At 45.4% G+C, this 18,075-nt stretch overlaps 1 protein-coding gene across 1 annotated transcript; it reads left to right on the forward strand.

Annotated features, from left to right (window-relative positions):
* The first annotated feature begins 1,856 nt into the window (after positions 1 to 1,856).
* On the forward strand, positions 1,857 to 8,131 carry LOC129830303 (rho-related GTP-binding protein RhoA-B). Its single transcript, XM_055892781.1, has 5 exons — positions 1,857 to 2,132; positions 4,032 to 4,189; positions 5,712 to 5,832; positions 6,099 to 6,229; positions 7,306 to 8,131. The coding sequence occupies exons 2-5, from the start codon at positions 4,034 to 4,036 to the stop codon at positions 7,477 to 7,479; spliced, it is 582 nt and encodes a 193-aa protein (XP_055748756.1). The 5' UTR covers positions 1,857 to 2,132; positions 4,032 to 4,033; the 3' UTR covers positions 7,480 to 8,131.
* The last annotated feature ends 9,944 nt before the right edge of the window (positions 8,132 to 18,075 follow it).

Below are 18,075 nucleotides of genomic sequence, written 5' to 3' on the forward strand. Positions count from 1 at the left end.
AGCCGACAGATAAAACACAAATAAACAGAATGGAGTACCGTGAATTAATGGACAGTCAAGCAGGCATCAGCTATGTAGCCAAGTGATCATAGTGTCCAGGGGGCAGCCGTAGATGGAGTAGTGAGGCCTCCACTAAGCTAGCACGCGTTTAAAGTTAGTAGCCCGGGGGGGTGGTCTGCTCAGACGGGGGGGGTCTGCTCAGACGGAGGCCGGTTGAGGGCACCCGTTGAGGGCACGTCTGCAAACCAGACGTGGTCGTGTCGACAGAGAATCCAAGCCGGATAGCGATGGCGAAAGAGAGGTTGTGAATTGTAGAATTGTGTTTGCTAACTGGTGCTAGCTTCCTGGCTGCGCTAGCTGCAAGATAAGCTAGCAGTTAGCAGACCGGGGCAGGCAAGTTAGCCTTTGGGGGACGTCGCGATGGGGGGGAAGTCTGTTTTTGCCTCTTCGTGCGGTGACGTCGATAGACCAGTCGTGGAATTAGTAGGGTTCCAGGTAGCTCTAGGTAGCTAACAGGCCTAGTAGGTTAGCAGAATGGGCCTTCAGCGGGCGTCACGCCTGAGTGGTCTGTTGGAGTCCCCGGGCAGATTATGTCGGTATTCCAGTCGTAGAGGATAGGCGGGGTTCCGTGCTCCGTACCGGCAGTAAATGGGTCCGGGTCTTGTAGCCCAGGAGTGGGCTTCAGTGGTAGCACAGGAGCCCTAGCCAATTAGCTTCAGGCTAATTGGTGCCTGCTTCGGTGCCTGCTCCGGGATGGAAACGCTAGCCAGGAGTGGTCACCCGGGATTGTGGTTAGCTAGTTGCGAAGATCCAGATGAAAATGTTCAGAGTTTGCGGTAGGAATCCGGGGATATGGAGAGAAATAGGTCCGTTATGCTCTGGTTTTAGTCACGTTGTTCGAACTAGCGAGAGCTTTCCGAGCTAAAGGTTAGCTGATGACCGCTAGCAATGGTTTGCTAACTGATAGCTGGTAGGCAGTTAGCTGGCTATCTTCAGTAGATGGATTCCAGATCAGAAGTAAATAGAAATACTTTAGAAAAAAGCAGATCCACGCCACATTGGGTGAGGCGGGTTGCAGGAGAGTATTTAGAAGTTGAGGTTTAAGAAAGTATTTTTAAAAGATAAGCGAAGAAAAAGATGTAAAAAGATATATACAAGGGACACGGGACACGACAGGACAAAGATGTCTACACTGCTACGCCGTCTTGGAACAATAATATATAATATATAATATATATATATATAATATAATATATGATATATAATATATAAATGTGTAAAGGTGCAGCTATTACCATCACCATTAGGTTAATCTAGGTCAATAACACATATGCCAGTACATCACTGTTTACATTGTGTCTTTGTCTTTGTTTACATTTTATTTCACACCGGAAGCAACAAGGCAAGCGAAAAAAAATGATATTCAACACAACAACAGTATTTTCATTTATTGTGTTGGAATTAGTATAATATAACACAGTGCCCCTCCAAAACTAACCATATTTGGTTATATCCTACTGAGTATTTCCCACCCCCCTTTAGCTGAGACAGGTGGAAAAGTTATCTCGACAGCCCAATATTGTCAGCATACTATCAGTGTCAACATTGTATTTTTTTTCATTATTGGTTTTTCTCTTAAATTACTAATGGCATTTTCTTGTTGGCACAATAAAAGTGGCCATTGATAAAAATGATATCATTTGAATTAGTTATCAATATTGAAATGTTTAGAAATGCGGGCTTTTATTTTGAAGATTTAGTGATTACCATACAAAGCGACGTCATCGTGTGTGCTGCTTTTAGAATAATAGTTCGTCACTTCTTGGGTCATTTCTTGCATCATTTTTTGTGTGAAAATGTTTCTGAATGCACTTAGCTAGCTTTTATGTCAACAACCAAAAAAAACTTTGGATGCTGATCGAAACCGAATCTCAAACGGAGATACGTTAAGGCAGAAATACTTTACTCATGCGACGTGCACGCGCAGGCGTGGCTCACGCTCGTTTCCGCCACCCCTCCCCCTAACCCCTTTCGCGTACACGCGAAGTAATTCATTGTATCGGATTGAAACGAGGGTTATCGACGAAGCACCATTGCCCTGGGAAAACGACTACTAGCCATCTAAACAACAGGTAAAACTACTTTTGAATCACTTATCGCAATAAAAGTTTCATATGACAACATTGGTGGAGTGTAATTGTAGGATAAATTGTTAGAAAGTTGTCCCTTACCGTCGTCTGTCTCGGTTTTCCAATCGAGCCGAGGACGTCCTCGATAGCTTCCGCACTGACAGCCAACTGGCTAGTTAGCCAACACTTGACAAATAAGCTCCATTGTTTTATTACAAAGTGTTTATCCTCAAATTAATTTATTCGCTGAATCACGCCATGTAGCTAACGTATCCACAGAAGTTAGCTTGGTACACCTAGCAGTAACAAGTCAGTATTTCAAACAAACCGGCGTGTCAGTTTGTTGCTAGTTAATGTAACAATTACGTTAGCTAACTAACTTGACCAAGGCAAACTATCCAAACTCGAACGTTATCGATCATCATCACGACCATATTCTGATCAGTTAGTTAGCTATGTTAACTGTTCTCTGCCAAGTAGTGGCAGTTTTTTGTGTGGTATTTTTTTACTTTTACGTGCAATCCTGAAAGCGGGTTCTAACATTAGCTAGCTACGGTAGCTACTCTTCTTAGCTAGTTATCTAACTGTTAGCTATCAAACCCCATTTGTTTAGATCTGATTGGGTGGCTCAGCTCTACCCATAAATCGCAACTATTAGCGTTAGTCTCTAACTAGCTTTTTTTGTATTTAATTTTTTTACAATTTTCACTTCAGTGACCAGAGACTGTTTAGCTGGTGGAGAGTTAGCGAAGTGAGTTTGTTTGGAATGTGACGATCTGTTGATGTCTTGACGCCATCTTACTGAACATTTTAATGACCCACCCTATAGGGAAATGTACTTAGCTATTGTAGCTAACGTTGCCTACTTAAATTCTTGCCCGTCCTAAATAGTCGGAGTTGATGTCTGGTCAGCCAATAAACTAAAATCTGCATGACAGTTTCTGATTCTCTTGTATGTGAGGAACTTCATTGCACTGCTCATGCGGTTAATGGGGACATCACTGATCACTACGATACTGCGTGAGATAAATACTTACCCCTCGATCACACCAACAGTGTTATTGCGCAAAATGGTAGCTATGCAGCAGGGTCTGGATACGGTGCAACAAAAGTTCAACCTTCACATTCTGCTACCATTTCTGTCTAGCCATCATTTGACGACCAACCCTGTGGACACCATGCCGTGTTAGAAGCTAACGCCTCGACAGTGTAATTGCGTTTTGGTACACCAGAAGTACATTCATTTCCAATGGAACACTGTATTTGCCTTGCAGCATTTAGTTGCAGGGGCAGTTGTACTGCGTCCTGTGTGGTGCATACTTGTCGGCCACACGTCACTCAGTCTAAAATACATGGGGGCATGTTTTCCACCTTGAATGCACCATTCATTGTTGGTCCTGACTTGTGATCCTAACGTTCAACAATTAGTTTAACCCGACCATCAATTCAATAACTAAATGGACGGCATCATTCTCTCTCCCTCCTCCCTGCACACATATTTACATGAGGAACCTCACTCAACGGTTATTAGTGGGAATTACCAGCGTATGGTGTAGGGTATACACCACACCTGCAGTTTGTTCTGGATCAACAGTCTGATTGGTTAACATTGGTTGTTGAGCTTTGCCCAGGCAGGGAATTGTAGGACACTGACAGACAACCAGTGGGTTAAATATAAACTATCCCTTAACCTCTGCTGGTGCTGAACCCTGTGTTTTTTCCTCTGGGGAGGGTCATTCAAGAATACAAGTTTGGCTGTTAGCTTTGCTTTCCCCACAATGGTGTTGAAGTGTCCAGTCAATCGATCACACTGATCCTATGAGGCCACGGACGTTGTGAAAACCTGTCTCATATTGAACAGGATGTCTTGCTTGTTTCTTCATGTGTCTTCTCTCTTCCCAGGCATGGCGGCGATTCGTAAGAAGCTGGTGATCGTGGGAGATGGTGCCTGTGGGAAGACCTGTCTGTTGATAGTCTTCAGTAAAGACCAGTTCCCCGAGGTCTACGTACCCACTGTCTTTGAGAACTATGTGGCTGACATCGAGGTGGACAGCAAGCAGGTAATGCATACAGACGCAACTACACACTGTCTATTTCTCTGTTGAAGGTGTTTACCAGGTTAGGTGAAATACATAGGCCTAATTGCTATCAGGTTTTCAGGGGTGGCTTCAGTGTTGGTGTGTTCAACGGTGGCATTGCTGGTCTTGGCTGTCGTGGTATCGGCTGGTTGGGATTGAGTTGAATTTACCAGGAGCTATAGAGGCAGACGGGTATAATGGCATGGCACATGTTTATTCAGTTGACCAAGTAATAAGAACATATTAGGTGCAGCATATGCTCCTGAATAATGTAATCTAAAGTTGTAATGTAAGATCTTATGGCACTTTATTAGATAGAGGTCCGAGGGGGTTATAAACCCAGGTGCCCTGTCCTCAATATGCTTTGACTGGGTATCTGGGACGTCAAGCCTAGTTTTTATTGGCTAAATTAATTCCACTTCGTGTGTCATACTTGTAGAAGTGTCTTGCTCTAATTTCCTTTCCCCACTTACCGTTGGTAGTGAATTTTCTTTTTTCCCCTTTAGTGTGTCAGTGATGAATGCCTTCATGAAATGTTCAGTTATCCATTTTCAAAGAGTTTTGTGTTTTTCTGACGTTGTCCTCTATGCATTAGTCATTGAAGTTAACCTACCTCTAAAACCAATATCCATTTATCAAATGTTTCCAAACAATGTCCTGTGTGTTCACGAAAGTCTGCGGTAGGCAGACCTCATTAACTGTTGAATTTACATTTTACTCTTTATATATAGATGGCATATCTGTGGTTTATTTCTGTTGCTGGGTTTTTCTGATAACCCAAGTCACTAGAACACTTAACAGCTGCCGTCCATCCACATGAACACTTAACAGCTGCCGTCCATCCACATGAACACTAACAGCTGCCGTCCATCCACATGAACACTAACAGCTGCCGTCCATCCACATGAACACTAACAGCTGCCGTCCATCCACATGAACACTAACAGCTGCCGTCCATCCACATGAACACTAACAGCTGCCGTCCATCCACATGAACACTAACAGCTGCCGTCCATCCACATGAACACTAACAGCTGCCGTCCATCCACATGAACACTAACAGCTGCCGTCCATCCACATGAACACTAACAGCTGCCGTCCATCCACATGAACACTAACAGCTGCCGTCCATCCACATGAACACTAACAGCTGCCGTCCATCCACATGAACACTAACAGCTGCTGTACACATACACTTTCTACTTTGTGCAAATGTTTTTTGGTGAGGTAATAGGAGCAGCACCTTGTTCTTGTTCAGTGGGGACTAAATAGGAAATGGTTTTGAAATGGGCAGTCTTCTAAGATGAATAATAGATATATTGGATTGCTGGTAGTACGGCCCCGGTTTCAAAACAAGGTCCTGGTTTGATACATATTGCAGTTCCATATGTATATTGTATAGCAAGTCCATAAAGTATCACAATCCTCAGCGGTATAGAGATGTTTGTTGTTGCACGTCTAGCCTTATGTGGATTAGCAGTGGTGGTTGTCTCCTCTGTACTAGGTGGAGCTGGCTCTGTGGGATACAGCTGGCCAAGAGGACTACGACAGGCTTCGCCCCCTCTCCTACCCCGACACTGACGTCATCCTCATGTGCTTCTCCATTGACAGCCCAGACAGTTTGGGTGAGGTCACACACACACACTCAGACTTGCCCTCTGTCTTACCATCATCAGCACAGTTTCCTTTTATGTCCATTGCCATTACGGGAATAAAGGTGGTTTGTTCAGCCAATTCTGGCTAGTGAAGTACTCACTCACACATAAGCATAAGACAGCAATAGCTCTTCTCCAACCTTCTGTACTGTACACTACCTACAGCTGGCTTAACGTACTGGGGCATTGGCGCGTGTGCCTGTCTGACCCCCCCCCAACCTTTTGCTCTTTTACAGAGAATATTCCAGAGAAATGGACTCCCGAGGTCAAACACTTCTGTCCCAATGTTCCCATCATCCTCGTAGGCAACAAGAAGGACCTGCGCAATGATGAACACACACGCCGCGAGCTGGCCAAGATGAAACAGGCACGTAGGAAGAACCCCAATGTTTCCCATCTCTACACCAACTCGTCAGATGGTTAACAAACTGGGCTGAGAAATAAAGTTCCACATTAGCCACGAAGCTTTTGGGGAACCGGTCCTAGGTCTAGACCAGGGATGGGCAACTTTGATGGGGGTGGGGGCCACAAAATCCGAACTCATCTTGAGGGACCGCAGTTGCCCGGGGGATCTGCGTACCCACATCCATCCCTCCCACATTGTGAGCAAAACATATTAGTGGCCCCCCTCTTGACAGCGGGATACATTGTTGAAGTTTTAGAGTTAATTTCCTGCAATTTTACACATTTTGCCACAAGGGTGGAAAGAATTGTTAGTAGTTTTTAATATGATATCTGAGTGAGACTGACTAGTGAAATCTATGGGGCATCTGGCAATGTTCCCTCATTCTTTCCGGCACTGGTTTGCTGAGCGCAAACTTAAACATTGAAAATGAAGTGTTACTTCCAGCGTGTGTTTACTGTGAACACTGCGGCTGTACCCGCTTTAAGTTAACAGTTTCCAATTAGGCTACTGTGGCTATATGATCACAATGTGGTCCTACCAGAGTTGCCTACCACCAAAAACAATATAAGAAAATGCATCCCATAACATTTAAACATGGAAATAGCTGTTCTATCATTCAGCCTACAGTAGCAGCCAACGTGTGGTGTTTAATGTAGGCCTACATTCCACAAGACTTTCGAAAAGAATATGCCGGGCTTGACATTAACCTGTTTATCCACTTGTCCTTCAGACAAGGTGACTGAAAATGTTTGATGAAAGAAACCACTTTCAAAATAAAATGCATTGTTATTCCCATACCATTATTACAGAGAATCAGACAATTGATACGAGGGCCTTAAAAAGTGCCTACTGGCCGCCAGTTTATTTTAAATATTTTTATTTGACCTTTTATGTAACTAGGCAAGTCAGTTAGAACAGATTCTTATTTATAATGACGGCCTTTTCCATCCCTGGCATATACCATTCAACTGTATCACTCTTTCCCCATTATATGGTCAGTGTATTGGTTGTCCTGACAGTGTCTCTTAACTCTGTAGGAGCCAGTGAAGCCAGAGGAGGGCCGCGACATGGCCAACAGGATTGGAGCGTTCGGCTACATGGAGTGCTCAGCCAAGTCGAAGGATGGGGTGCGGGAGGTGTTTGAGATGGCCACCAGGGCGGCGCTACAGGCCCGGAGGGGCAAGAAGAGCAATAAATGTCTCCTGCTGTAGAGTGCATGACAGGACCATGTACCAGGGGCTCTGGCAAGTGTGTGGTTGGAGAAGCACCCGTTTACATCCCACCAAATCCCTGACCCCCTCCTCCACCCCCCTCACACTCGCCGGCCGCTGGAGCTTGTCTCCTTGCTTTGGGAGATGATCCCTGAACGTAGATTTTTTTCTAGGTTTTTTTTTTTTTTTGTACTCATTTTTAAAAAGTCATGGAAAACATTTATCAGTATTTAAATTGGAGGTGAGGGGAGAACCCGGGACTGCTTTTTGTTTTAAAATGCTTTACCTTGAAATCTTTCCCCTTCCAAATGCTGTTGTTGGGCCTGTCGGGAGAAGGGCTGGCCTCGGGACTGCCAGTTAAGTGCTCTGCCTGCCTGGACTCTGTGTGTTGGCTGCTTTCAGTTTGTTTGGAACACAAACAGGGCTGATAACTGCTTTAAATTGTAGTCTCTGTTATGTACAAATCATTCTTAGTTTTTGGATGTGAAACCGTAAAGTAAGTGTTGAAACAAATAAACAGGAAAACATGATGTATGCAAATCTGTAAATATAAGGCATGGGTATATTCATATGTACACACGTACATAACTGGAAACTGTATTTTTAAACTAGCCTTAGTTACATTGTGTAATAAATTACATTCTTTAACACATTTCCTTTTTTTGTGGTGTGGGAATTGAATGACTGCGCTAGAATGAGGATGTTTTTCTGAGATGTTAAAGGTTGAGAACCACCTGACAACAATCTAATTTATTTGACAAAGCCCTTTTTAGATCAGTGGTTGTTACGAAACGCTTAACAGATACCCTAAAGAGCAAGCAATGCAGAAGCAGTGGCCAGGAAAAACTTCCTAGCCTTAGAAGGAAGAAACCTGGAGTGCTCAGTGGTGACCAGTCCAAATCTGGGTTGGCTATTTTGACAAAGCTTGGGGTCAATAAGGATTCCAAGTTTATAATGTATTTTTTTTTATACAATTACATTCTTGTAGAATATTAGTCAATTAGGCTGTTTGTAAGAAGGTCAAGCTTCTAGCCCCTTACATTATGTTACAATTGGATAATACATTACAACTTCATAGCTGGCACAAAATATTTCGTGCCAGGTTAGAGACAAGTCATTCTGTTTGCGGAGCTTCAATATTTGTCTGCTGTCAAGACTGCAACTGAAAAAACAACGGATAACCATTTGAGGCAGCAAAATCTTACACAGCTGCTAAAAAGGAAGGAAACCCGTCACCGAGCCCCCACCTTCGGCCGGTTACACCCAAACACCCATCTCGAGAAAGGCTGATGTATTGCACAGCTTCGCTCTTTCTTGTGCAAGGATTGAGAGGAGCCGTGACATGAGACTAGAGCTGAAAAAGCCTCCGTTGCCGCCTTTTCGTTCTCGGCCTGTTCTCTCAGCCTCCACCGACCGAGACCGGTTTGGTAGTAGCGCACTGTAGAGTCAAACTGCTGCTTTATATACCGGGCTATTTTTAGCCTCAGAGTGAAACTATTTTTAACCAATATGAGCTCATCTTTCTCTGAGCCGCCCAATGAGGGGGGTGGGTCGTTTGGAGGCGGGTTAAACAACGAGTTAGGCCTATCTGCTGTGAGTGGCTGCTCTACCTGCCCAGTGTTTAATATTTTACCGAAACGACACAGATTGCCTTGCAGTGATTCATCGGCGCCAAAATGTTTTGGACTCGCCCAGATGAAAAACACAATACCCATGGTCAGGTTTTTTGGTCTGAACTATTTTTTATGACACTTTGTTGCTTCTGGAAAGCTAAGACGATGGTCCGTTCCCACAGTGTATCGAAGTCACCGCCAGTCTGTCAATCCACAAATGACTCAGTGAAGAGCCGTTACAAAAACAGTATCCGGATGTCTAGGCTTGTTTTTACCTAGTAGGTTGCTCTTTCTGGCCTTGACATATGCTACACCTAATAATAACAGTAAAACTAGATTAGAAATGGCAACACTTGATCAGATAACCCATCACATTATTGTGAAATCTAGACAGTCTATCTCACACTCGAGCGTTCTATTTACCTAGAGCTATCATCCTTCTGCAAATTCCATTTCACATTCCTAGAATGTAGTAGGCCTAGCCCTATAACACATACTGCCTACAAGTCTGATAACAAGTTTCACCCATAACCCATTCCAAAGGGCTGTAAAGAAAAAAGATAAAGACGTGGCCTTGATGTGCGAGATTCTTGTCCTTTGTCCACCAGCGCAGGTAACAAGATACTGACATAACTACTGTAAATCGCTCTGGATAACAGCGTCCGCTAAACGACTAAAATGTCAAATGCTTCAGAATTAAGTTCAAGATAAACTTACAGTTGCGATCACTAGGTACATTTTAATGGTTTATTATCGATTAGCATGTTATCTTATTATTTTTGTAAATGATTTTGAACTCCACAGGTGAGTGACATGGGTAAAAGACGGTGATCCCTTATTGTCACCAATCTCTTGCAACCACGAAGCCAAGATCATGCAAATCCTGTGCCCACTGCCCAGTCCCAAGACAAGTAGTTCGGTCACCCATTTCTTTATCTACGAGTGCATGAATAGGGGTGGTTTTGGGACATGACGGTCTGCAACGTTTTTCTTATTTTCCACTTGCATTCTTGCAGCGACGCCTTTTGGTAAATTACTGTAGTTGCACTTTGTCTCAAATGGTGTTGGCCACTGGGTAGTCTAAGCCACATGGTGGCGCCAAGGCCCTATGATTATGAAAAAGGACACAAGTAGTAGACAACCGAAAGCCTGGCATTTAAAATGCATAATTCCTTCTGCCCTACCACGAGGTCAATTTGGCAATTGATTTTATGCTACTCTGCCGTAAGATGTGACATATAGAGACAATGTTAATAGGTCTGGTTAATTTGCTTCTCAAAGAGACAAAGAAACAAAACAATTAGCTATAGTGACTTTCATTAGCCACAAATTAGCAATACTTCTTAGAAACAATAGTTAGAAGTACTACTACTAAGTAGTAAGAATAAGATAGTAGAGGAGAAACAAACAATAAATGAAAGGTCATCTGGTGGGGGAGGTGGTCTGGAGTTGAAAGAGTTTCCAAGCACACCATAAGCTGAAAAATACAAGGACAACAGGTCAGAAAAGGGCAAATTAGTGTTAGCCTAGTTAATTAAAGCAAAATATCAATTGTAATATTTGGGTCATACAAGTGATGTAAATCCCACAGAAAACTTTGACCTTGATCTCAATACTAAAAACACTTCCCCTCATTTTACTCGTCCCCATGTCCTTTCAGCTCAGCTCAATATTTACCCTGGCCATTTTCAATGCGCTGATGTTGTCTCTAGAATTGGAACCTTCCTTCTCCCTCTTTTCGAGCTTCCTGGCCTCTTTCTTCTAAGCTCTCTCCTTCTCCCACTCTGTCCAGCGGTCTTCCAGCTTCTGCCTCTTCTGTTCAGCCTTCAGCAGCTTTGCCCAGGTTAATTTGCTCCTGCTCTGTGTGGGTGATGTCATACGCCCCCTAGTACCCCATTCTGTCTCCTTTCTGCATTTCGTTGTAATTGGTTTGCTCAACCCTCTTCTTTTTTATTTATTTATTTTTTCTTTTACCGTTATTTTACCAGGTAAGTTGACTGAGAACACGTTCTCATTTGCAGCAACGACCTGGGGAATAGTTACAGGGGAGAGGAGGGGGATGAATGAGCCAATTGTAAACTGGGGATTATTAGGTGACCATGATGGTTTGAGGGCCAGATTGGGAATTTAGCCAGGACACCGGGGTTAACACCCCTACTCTTACGATAAGTGCCATGGGATCTTTAATGACCTCAGAGAGTCAGGACACCCGTTTAACGTCCCATCCGAAAGACGGCACCCCACACAGGGCAGTGTCCCCAATCACTGCCCTGGGGCATTGGGATATTTTTTAGACCAGAGGAAAGAGTGCCTCCTACTGGCCCTCCAACACCACTTCCAGCAGAATCTGGTCTCCCATCCAGGGACTGACCAGGACCAACCCTGCTTAGCTTCAGAAGCAAGCCTGCAGTGGTATGCAGGGTGGTATGCTGCTGCTGGCGGCTGGTAGCGGTCTTTAACCTCTCCATTCACCCAGAATCACCTTCCTTCATTGCCCTTCCTCTTCTTGAGCTCTTCACTTCCTTCCTCCTCTCTGGGGTCCTTCCCCTCCTCCTCATTGGCACGTGCCTCCATCTTCCTAGTCTCACCACTGAGGCTGGAGCTCTCGCCGCCACTGGACTCTCTCCTCCTCTATCACTAAGGAAGGGCTTTGAGTTCCTCTTCAGCTGGTCAATGTAGTTCCTCCATTGAGTTTTGTAGGATTTGGCCTCGGCCTGGAATTCAGTGTCCCAAGCCTCCTGGAGGAGCTGCTGCTTAGCCTCTCAGAGCTCTTCAAGGGGAATGATCTATCCCCTGTAAACCACATCTACATCTACACGTTCTCATCAAACTCAATGTCCAGTACCTAATATTGGGCCTCGGCAGCAGCCATCGTGGCCTCTGGGGCTTGGCTAGGCTCTGGATTTTGGTCGGACTCTAGAGCTGGGTCATTCTGGGTCTGGAGCCAACAGTCAGATGTGAGGTCGGCCTGAGACCTTCCCTTGCAGACAATGAACCTGGACACGGGAACAGCCACAGCCGGCTGCCACTTCTTGTTCTCATTCTGCACCTTATTCTGCACCTTCTCCAGATACATCCCTTCCCAGGTTTTCTCCCTCCTCTGTCGCCTTTCCTCTCCAACCGGTCTATCCTCTGCCATCTTCTATTAGATAAGACAAGGACTTTATTACACATCATCATCAAGCATACACACTGACAAATCCAAATTTATACAGACAATACATACAAACCTGTTTTTGTCCAGGTTGGTAAGACTCTCCATCTCTCTGAGTCTGTTGAACTCCCTCAATCTATCCTGCTGTTTCACAGCCAAGTGGGTCTCTCCCTCGGTCATTAGAACTGTCTCCCTCAGTCTCTCATCCCACTGGTTTTCCACCTCATGATGCCTCTGCTCTTCCTTATCTCTCTCTCCTCCTCCGTCTCTTTCTCCAAAGCCTTCTGCCTCAGCTCTTCTGCCCGTATTTCCTTCTTTAAGCCAGCTTTTTCTTTCTCTCCCTTTCCTTCTCCAGCTCTCTCTCTCTCCTCTCTTTGTCCTTTGAATGCGAACACTGAGTAATTAAACAAGGATACTCTTGGACTCTACAGCTGAGCTGTTAACTCAGCTGATATTCTCAAGCTATAATAACAACATCACAATTCAAAGAAATAAGTCTGTCGTATCATATCTGATGGCTTTCCTTCTCTACCTGTTTCTCCATGTCCTCTTGGCCTGTCTCACCATCCTCTACCAGCAACTCTCTCTGATTCAGGGTTTCTCATGATCCCACTCTGTTTTTGCAATTACAGTTTTACATGCTTTATTAACTATCACAATGCTACAACTACCATCTACTACTACTGTACTGCAGTTGCTACTAATGATAATCCTATCATAATATCTGCCTCACCTGCTACCGTCTCATTCTCTAAACTGCTGCTGTTTCTTTCGAGAGGCTTTGTTCATCGTAGTCATTCTGAGCTGATAGTCCTAGTCTTTCATGTTCTGGTCTTCCCGGCAGAAGAGTTTTGAATTCCTCCATCGCTGCATCCTTCTTGCTCTCTGTCTCTTCTGAAGCTTTTCTCTTTCTCCAAACTCTATCTTCTCCCTTAGAACTATCTCCATATTCCTTGCCATTTTTCTCTGGGTCTCCTTTTCTTTCGCCATCTCTCTCTTTCTCTCTCGTCCTCTAACTCCTCTCTTCTCTCCACCTCTCTCTGGATCCTTCTCTTGCACCTTACAGTTAGGCTTCTCCTGGCCTCCTGCGCTCTCTCCACTTCTCCTTCTCGTTCCTCCTCCATTTGACAGAGTTCGTCTCTCAAGCGCTCTACCTCGCTCTCGCTCTACTTACACCTCTCCATTCCTTTGTGCATCAAGTTGTTACACTTGCACCTCAGATTTACAGTGATGGTCTTTGTTCTCACGGGTTTGTTCTTAAATACATTTTGACCGCTGACCCACGGGTTAAGATTGTTCAATTTATCCGCCATTTTTAATTCTGTAAAACATAGAAATCCACTTTGGATTCCACTTCCATCATAGAAAATAGTGTTGTATATCTCAGAGGAGATGTCAGTTCGTTAATAGGGGAACGGAAGAGTGTCCTTTCCTTCTTGATAGCCACCATTCATGGAGATAGTCATGTGTAGGCTATCCTACCTGAGGCCTTCACGGAAGAGTTTTGATATCTGCCACACCCTCTTTGATTCAGCTTTTGTTTTGTCAGAGGAGAAATGCATGTGTAACGGATGTGAAATGGCTAGCTAGTTAGCGGGTACGCGCTAATAGCGTTTCCATCAGTTACGTCACTTGCTCTGAAACCTAGAAGTAGTGGTTCCCCTTGCTCTGCAAGGGCCGCGGCTTTTGTGGAGCGATGGGTAACGACGCTTCGTGGGTGTCAGTTGTTGATGTGTGCAGAGGGTCCCTGGTTCGCGCCCGTGTCGGGGCGAGGGGCCGCGATAAAGTTATACTGTTACACATGCACATGTTTAAAAAACAATGTGCTTCTTGCTACGTAAAAATAAATACTATAAAATGTATTGCACAACTTACTTTGTTGGTTTTTATCACATTTATTTTGGGATCCACCCCAGTAAACCTAATTTGTCTGATGATGTGCGAGTGGAGGTCAGTCTCATTTCATACAAGGGCATTTTCGTCCACGTTCCCTCTCTTCGTTGCCTCTCCTAGATTACCTTTGACCTTTTTCAAAAGGAGGCAAGAGAGGATGGAGGAGAGAGGACACAGGAGTTTAGCAAATTCAATTGAGAAATGGCCATTGACTTGAATGGGGATGACCTTTCTATTCATTCTATTTCCATGGTTACCGCCACCTCTAACCCTAAAACTTGACCCTCATGGCCACACCCACACTGATCGCTTCTACCAATTTCCGTTATTTACTAGGACCATGGGCCTATTCATAAAAACACCCATTTGAACTTCTTTTTTTTACCCATGGCATACCCGGTGTCTTTTTACATTTTACAATTGCATTTATACTTGAGTCAGAAAGTTGCAATTGCGACACTTCTACAGTCTATGGTCACACAGATCATTTTGATAAATCTAGCTATGTCTACTCACCAAAATCCACCACTCAACTGTCTGTCTCTGTCTGTTCCCCACTATCGAAGCTCTTGCATTGTAATTCTTTAGGTTCTTTCCCCGTGACAACTATGGCATTATGTTTTGTGACGTCATCAACAAACCATGAACATAGTATTTCGATTGTTCTATCCATTCCACATCATGCCTTACTGTTACATCATTGAAAATCATGACCGGATAGTATTTATGCAGGCCAAACAACTCATTGATAAAGTAATTGATATGAACAATACTACTAATATCTTAAATAGATATGCTAGCAGGTCAACCACCCTTGCTAGTAGTCAACTCAACCCCAAAAAATCATGCCATTTCAGTTTTTTTAAATTTAACTTTTAAACATTTTCCTTGTCATAAAATCAAAACAGGTAAAGGGAAAATGGACGCTGTATTCATTCTCAAGGCTGTACCCATAGTAGTCATGAGAGGGCAGCGCAGTTACAGACGCATAAATATCATACTCCCAAAACATGTAAACCTCTCACCACTACAATAGCAGGGGGGTATGATATTTGTGCGTCTGTAACTTTCTCACTTATCATTATTCACGATTCATTCAGAACTATCCGTAATCATGGTAGCATCCACATTAATGTAGAAGTGTTTAGAAACATATTCTATTCTTATTTACATAAAAAGTGACTCCAAAATGAGACGATACATTTTTACAAAATAATCTGAAACACAACCATAACAAACAGCAAATGCATCCAACAAGTTTAAAGAGTCACAAACTTGATGCAATCATTGTGTGCTAGGAATATGGGACCAAATACTACACTTTGGACTACTTTAATACTTTAGTCCTCTAAAATGGGGGGGGGGACTATGTACAAAAGGTGGTGTAATTTCTAAACGGTTCACCCAGTATGGATACCCTCAAATTAAAGCTGACAGTCTGCATTTTAACCTGTATTATGTATTAACCTGTATAATGTATTATTTCAAATCCAAAGTGCTGGAGTACAGAGCCAAAACAACAAAAGATGTGTCACTGTCCAAGACTTTTGTAGCTCACTGTACCGCTAAGCAGCTGTAGGATCTTAATTTGATCATTCTTTTGCTGCTGAGAATTTCCCTTGTCACGCCCTGGCCTTATTATTCTTTGTTTTCTTGATTATTTTAGTTAGGTCAGGGTGTGACATGGGTAATGTTTATGTTTTGTTGGTTTTGGATGTTTATTTGGTAAAGGGGTTATGGGGTGTAAAATATGGTTTTGTGTTTAGTGTAGATGTCTAGCGTTGTCTATGTTGGTGAGTGATCTAGAAGAGTCTATGGTTACCTGAATGAGTTCCCAATTAGAGACAGCTGATGTCGGTTGTCTCTGATTGGGAGCCTTATTTAGGGTAGCCATGGGCTCTCATTAATGGTGGGTAATTGTCTATGTCAGAACGTTTGTAGCCTGTCTGTCTATGCACAACGTTTGTAGCTTCACGGTCGTTTTGTTATTTTGTATAGTTTGTATTAAGTGTTCGTCTTTCATTTAAATAAATTCATTATGACTGCATACCTTGACGCGTATTGGTCCGACCCATGCTTCTCCTCTTCAGACGAAGAGGAGGAGAACGATCGTGACAGAATTACCCACCATAGGACCAAGCGGCATGGAAGGCGGCAACAGGACATACCTACACAGGATCTCTGGAGTTGGGAGGAGGAATTGGAAGAAGATCCATGGGCACAACCTGGAGAATATCGCCTCCCTCGTGAAGAGCTGGAGGCAGCGAAAGCCGAGAGGAGGCGATATGAGGAGGCAGCACGGAGACAAGGCTGGAGACCCGTGAGTACACCCCAAAAATTTCTTGGGGGGGGCCTTAAAGGGAGGGTGGCGAAGTCAGGTAGGAAACCTGCGCCTACTCCCTGTACTTACCGTGGAGAGCGGGAGTACGGGCAGACACCGTGTTACGCAGTAGAGCTCACGGTGTCTCCTGTACGCGTGCATAGCCCGGTTCGGTACATTGCAGCTCCACGTATCGGCCGGGCTAGACTGAGCGTTGAGCCATATGTCATGAAGCCGGCCCAACGCATCTGGTCACCAGTGCGTCTCCTCGGGCCGGCGTACATGGCACCAGCCTTACGCATGGTGTCCCCGGTTCGCCTACATAGGCCGGTGCGGGTTATTCCACCTCCCCGCACTGGTCAGGCGACGGGGAGCATAGAACCAGGTAAGGTTGGGCAGGCTCGGCGTTCAAGGGAGCCAGTACGCCTGCACGGTCCGGTATTTCCGGCGCCACCTCCCCGACCCAATCCAGTACCACCAGTGCCTCCTCCACGCACTAGCTATATGGTGCGTGTCTCCAGCCCTTTACCACCAGTGTCTAAACCACGCACCAAGCCTCCTGTGTGTCCCCAGAGTCCTGTGCATCCTGTTGCTGCTCCCCGCACTAGCCCTGAGATGCGTGTCCCCAGCCCGGTGCCACCAGTCCCGGCACCACGCACCAGGCCTACAGTGCGCCTCAGCCGGCAGGAGTCTGCCGTCTGCACAGCATTGACTGAACTGCTCGTCTCCCCAGCGCCATCTGAGCCATCCGTCTCCCCAGCGCCATCTGAGCCATCCGTCTCCCCAGCGCCATCTGAGCCATCCGTCTGCAATGAGCCTGCAAAGCCGCCCGTCTGCCATGAGCCTGCAAAGCCGCCCGTCTGCCATGAGCCCACTGAGCCGTCCGCCAGACAGGAGCCGCTAGAGCCGCCAGCCAGACAGGAGCCGCTAGAGCCGCCAGCCAGACAGGAGCCGCTAGAGCCGCCAGCCAGACAGGAGCCGTTAGAGCCGTCCGTCAGACAGGATCTGCCAGAGCCGCCAACCAGACAGGATCTGCCAGAGCCGCCAACCAGACAGGATCTGCCAGAGCCGCCAACCAGACAGGATCTGCCAGAGCCGCCAGCCAGCCATGAGCAGCCAGATCCGTCAGCCAGCCATGAGCAGCCAGATCCGTCAGCTAGCCATGAGCAGCCAGATCCGTCAGCTAGCCATGAGCAGCCAGATCCGTCAGCTAGCCATGAGCAGCCAGATCCGTCAGCTAGCCATGAGCAGCCAGATCCGTCAGCTAGCCATGAGCAGCCAGATCCGTCAGCTAGCCATGAGCAGCCAGATCCGTCAGCTAGCCATGAGCAGCCAGATCCGTCAGCTAGCCATGAGCAGCCAGATCCGTCAGCTAGCCATGAGCAGCCAGATCCGTCAGCTAGCCATGAGCAGCCAGATCCGTCAGCTAGCCATGAGCAGCCAGATCCGTCAGCTAGCCATGAGCAGCCAGATCCGTCAGCTAGCCATGAGCAGCCAGATCCGTCAGCCAGCCATGAGCAGCCAGATCCGTCAGCCAGCCATGAGCAGCCAGATCAGTCAGCCAGCCATGAGCAGCCAGATCTGTCAGCCAGCCATGGGCTGTCCCTCAGTCCGGA

This window comes from Salvelinus fontinalis, chromosome 31 (assembly GCF_029448725.1).
Source record: "Salvelinus fontinalis isolate EN_2023a chromosome 31, ASM2944872v1, whole genome shotgun sequence".
Taxonomy (NCBI): domain Eukaryota; kingdom Metazoa; phylum Chordata; class Actinopteri; order Salmoniformes; family Salmonidae; genus Salvelinus; species Salvelinus fontinalis.

Bases quoted from the DNA above. Each gene is read 5' to 3' on its own strand.
- LOC129830303 (XM_055892781.1), top strand. From the start codon at position 4,034: ATGGCGGCGATTCGTAAGAAGCTGGTGATCGTGGGAGATGGTGCCTGT. The intron at 5,833-6,098 runs GTGAGGTCACAC...GCTCTTTTACAG, and splicing joins TGACAGCCCAGACAGTTTGG to AGAATATTCCAGAGAAATGG. The intron at 6,230-7,305 runs GCACGTAGGAAG...TTAACTCTGTAG, and splicing joins AGCTGGCCAAGATGAAACAG to GAGCCAGTGAAGCCAGAGGA.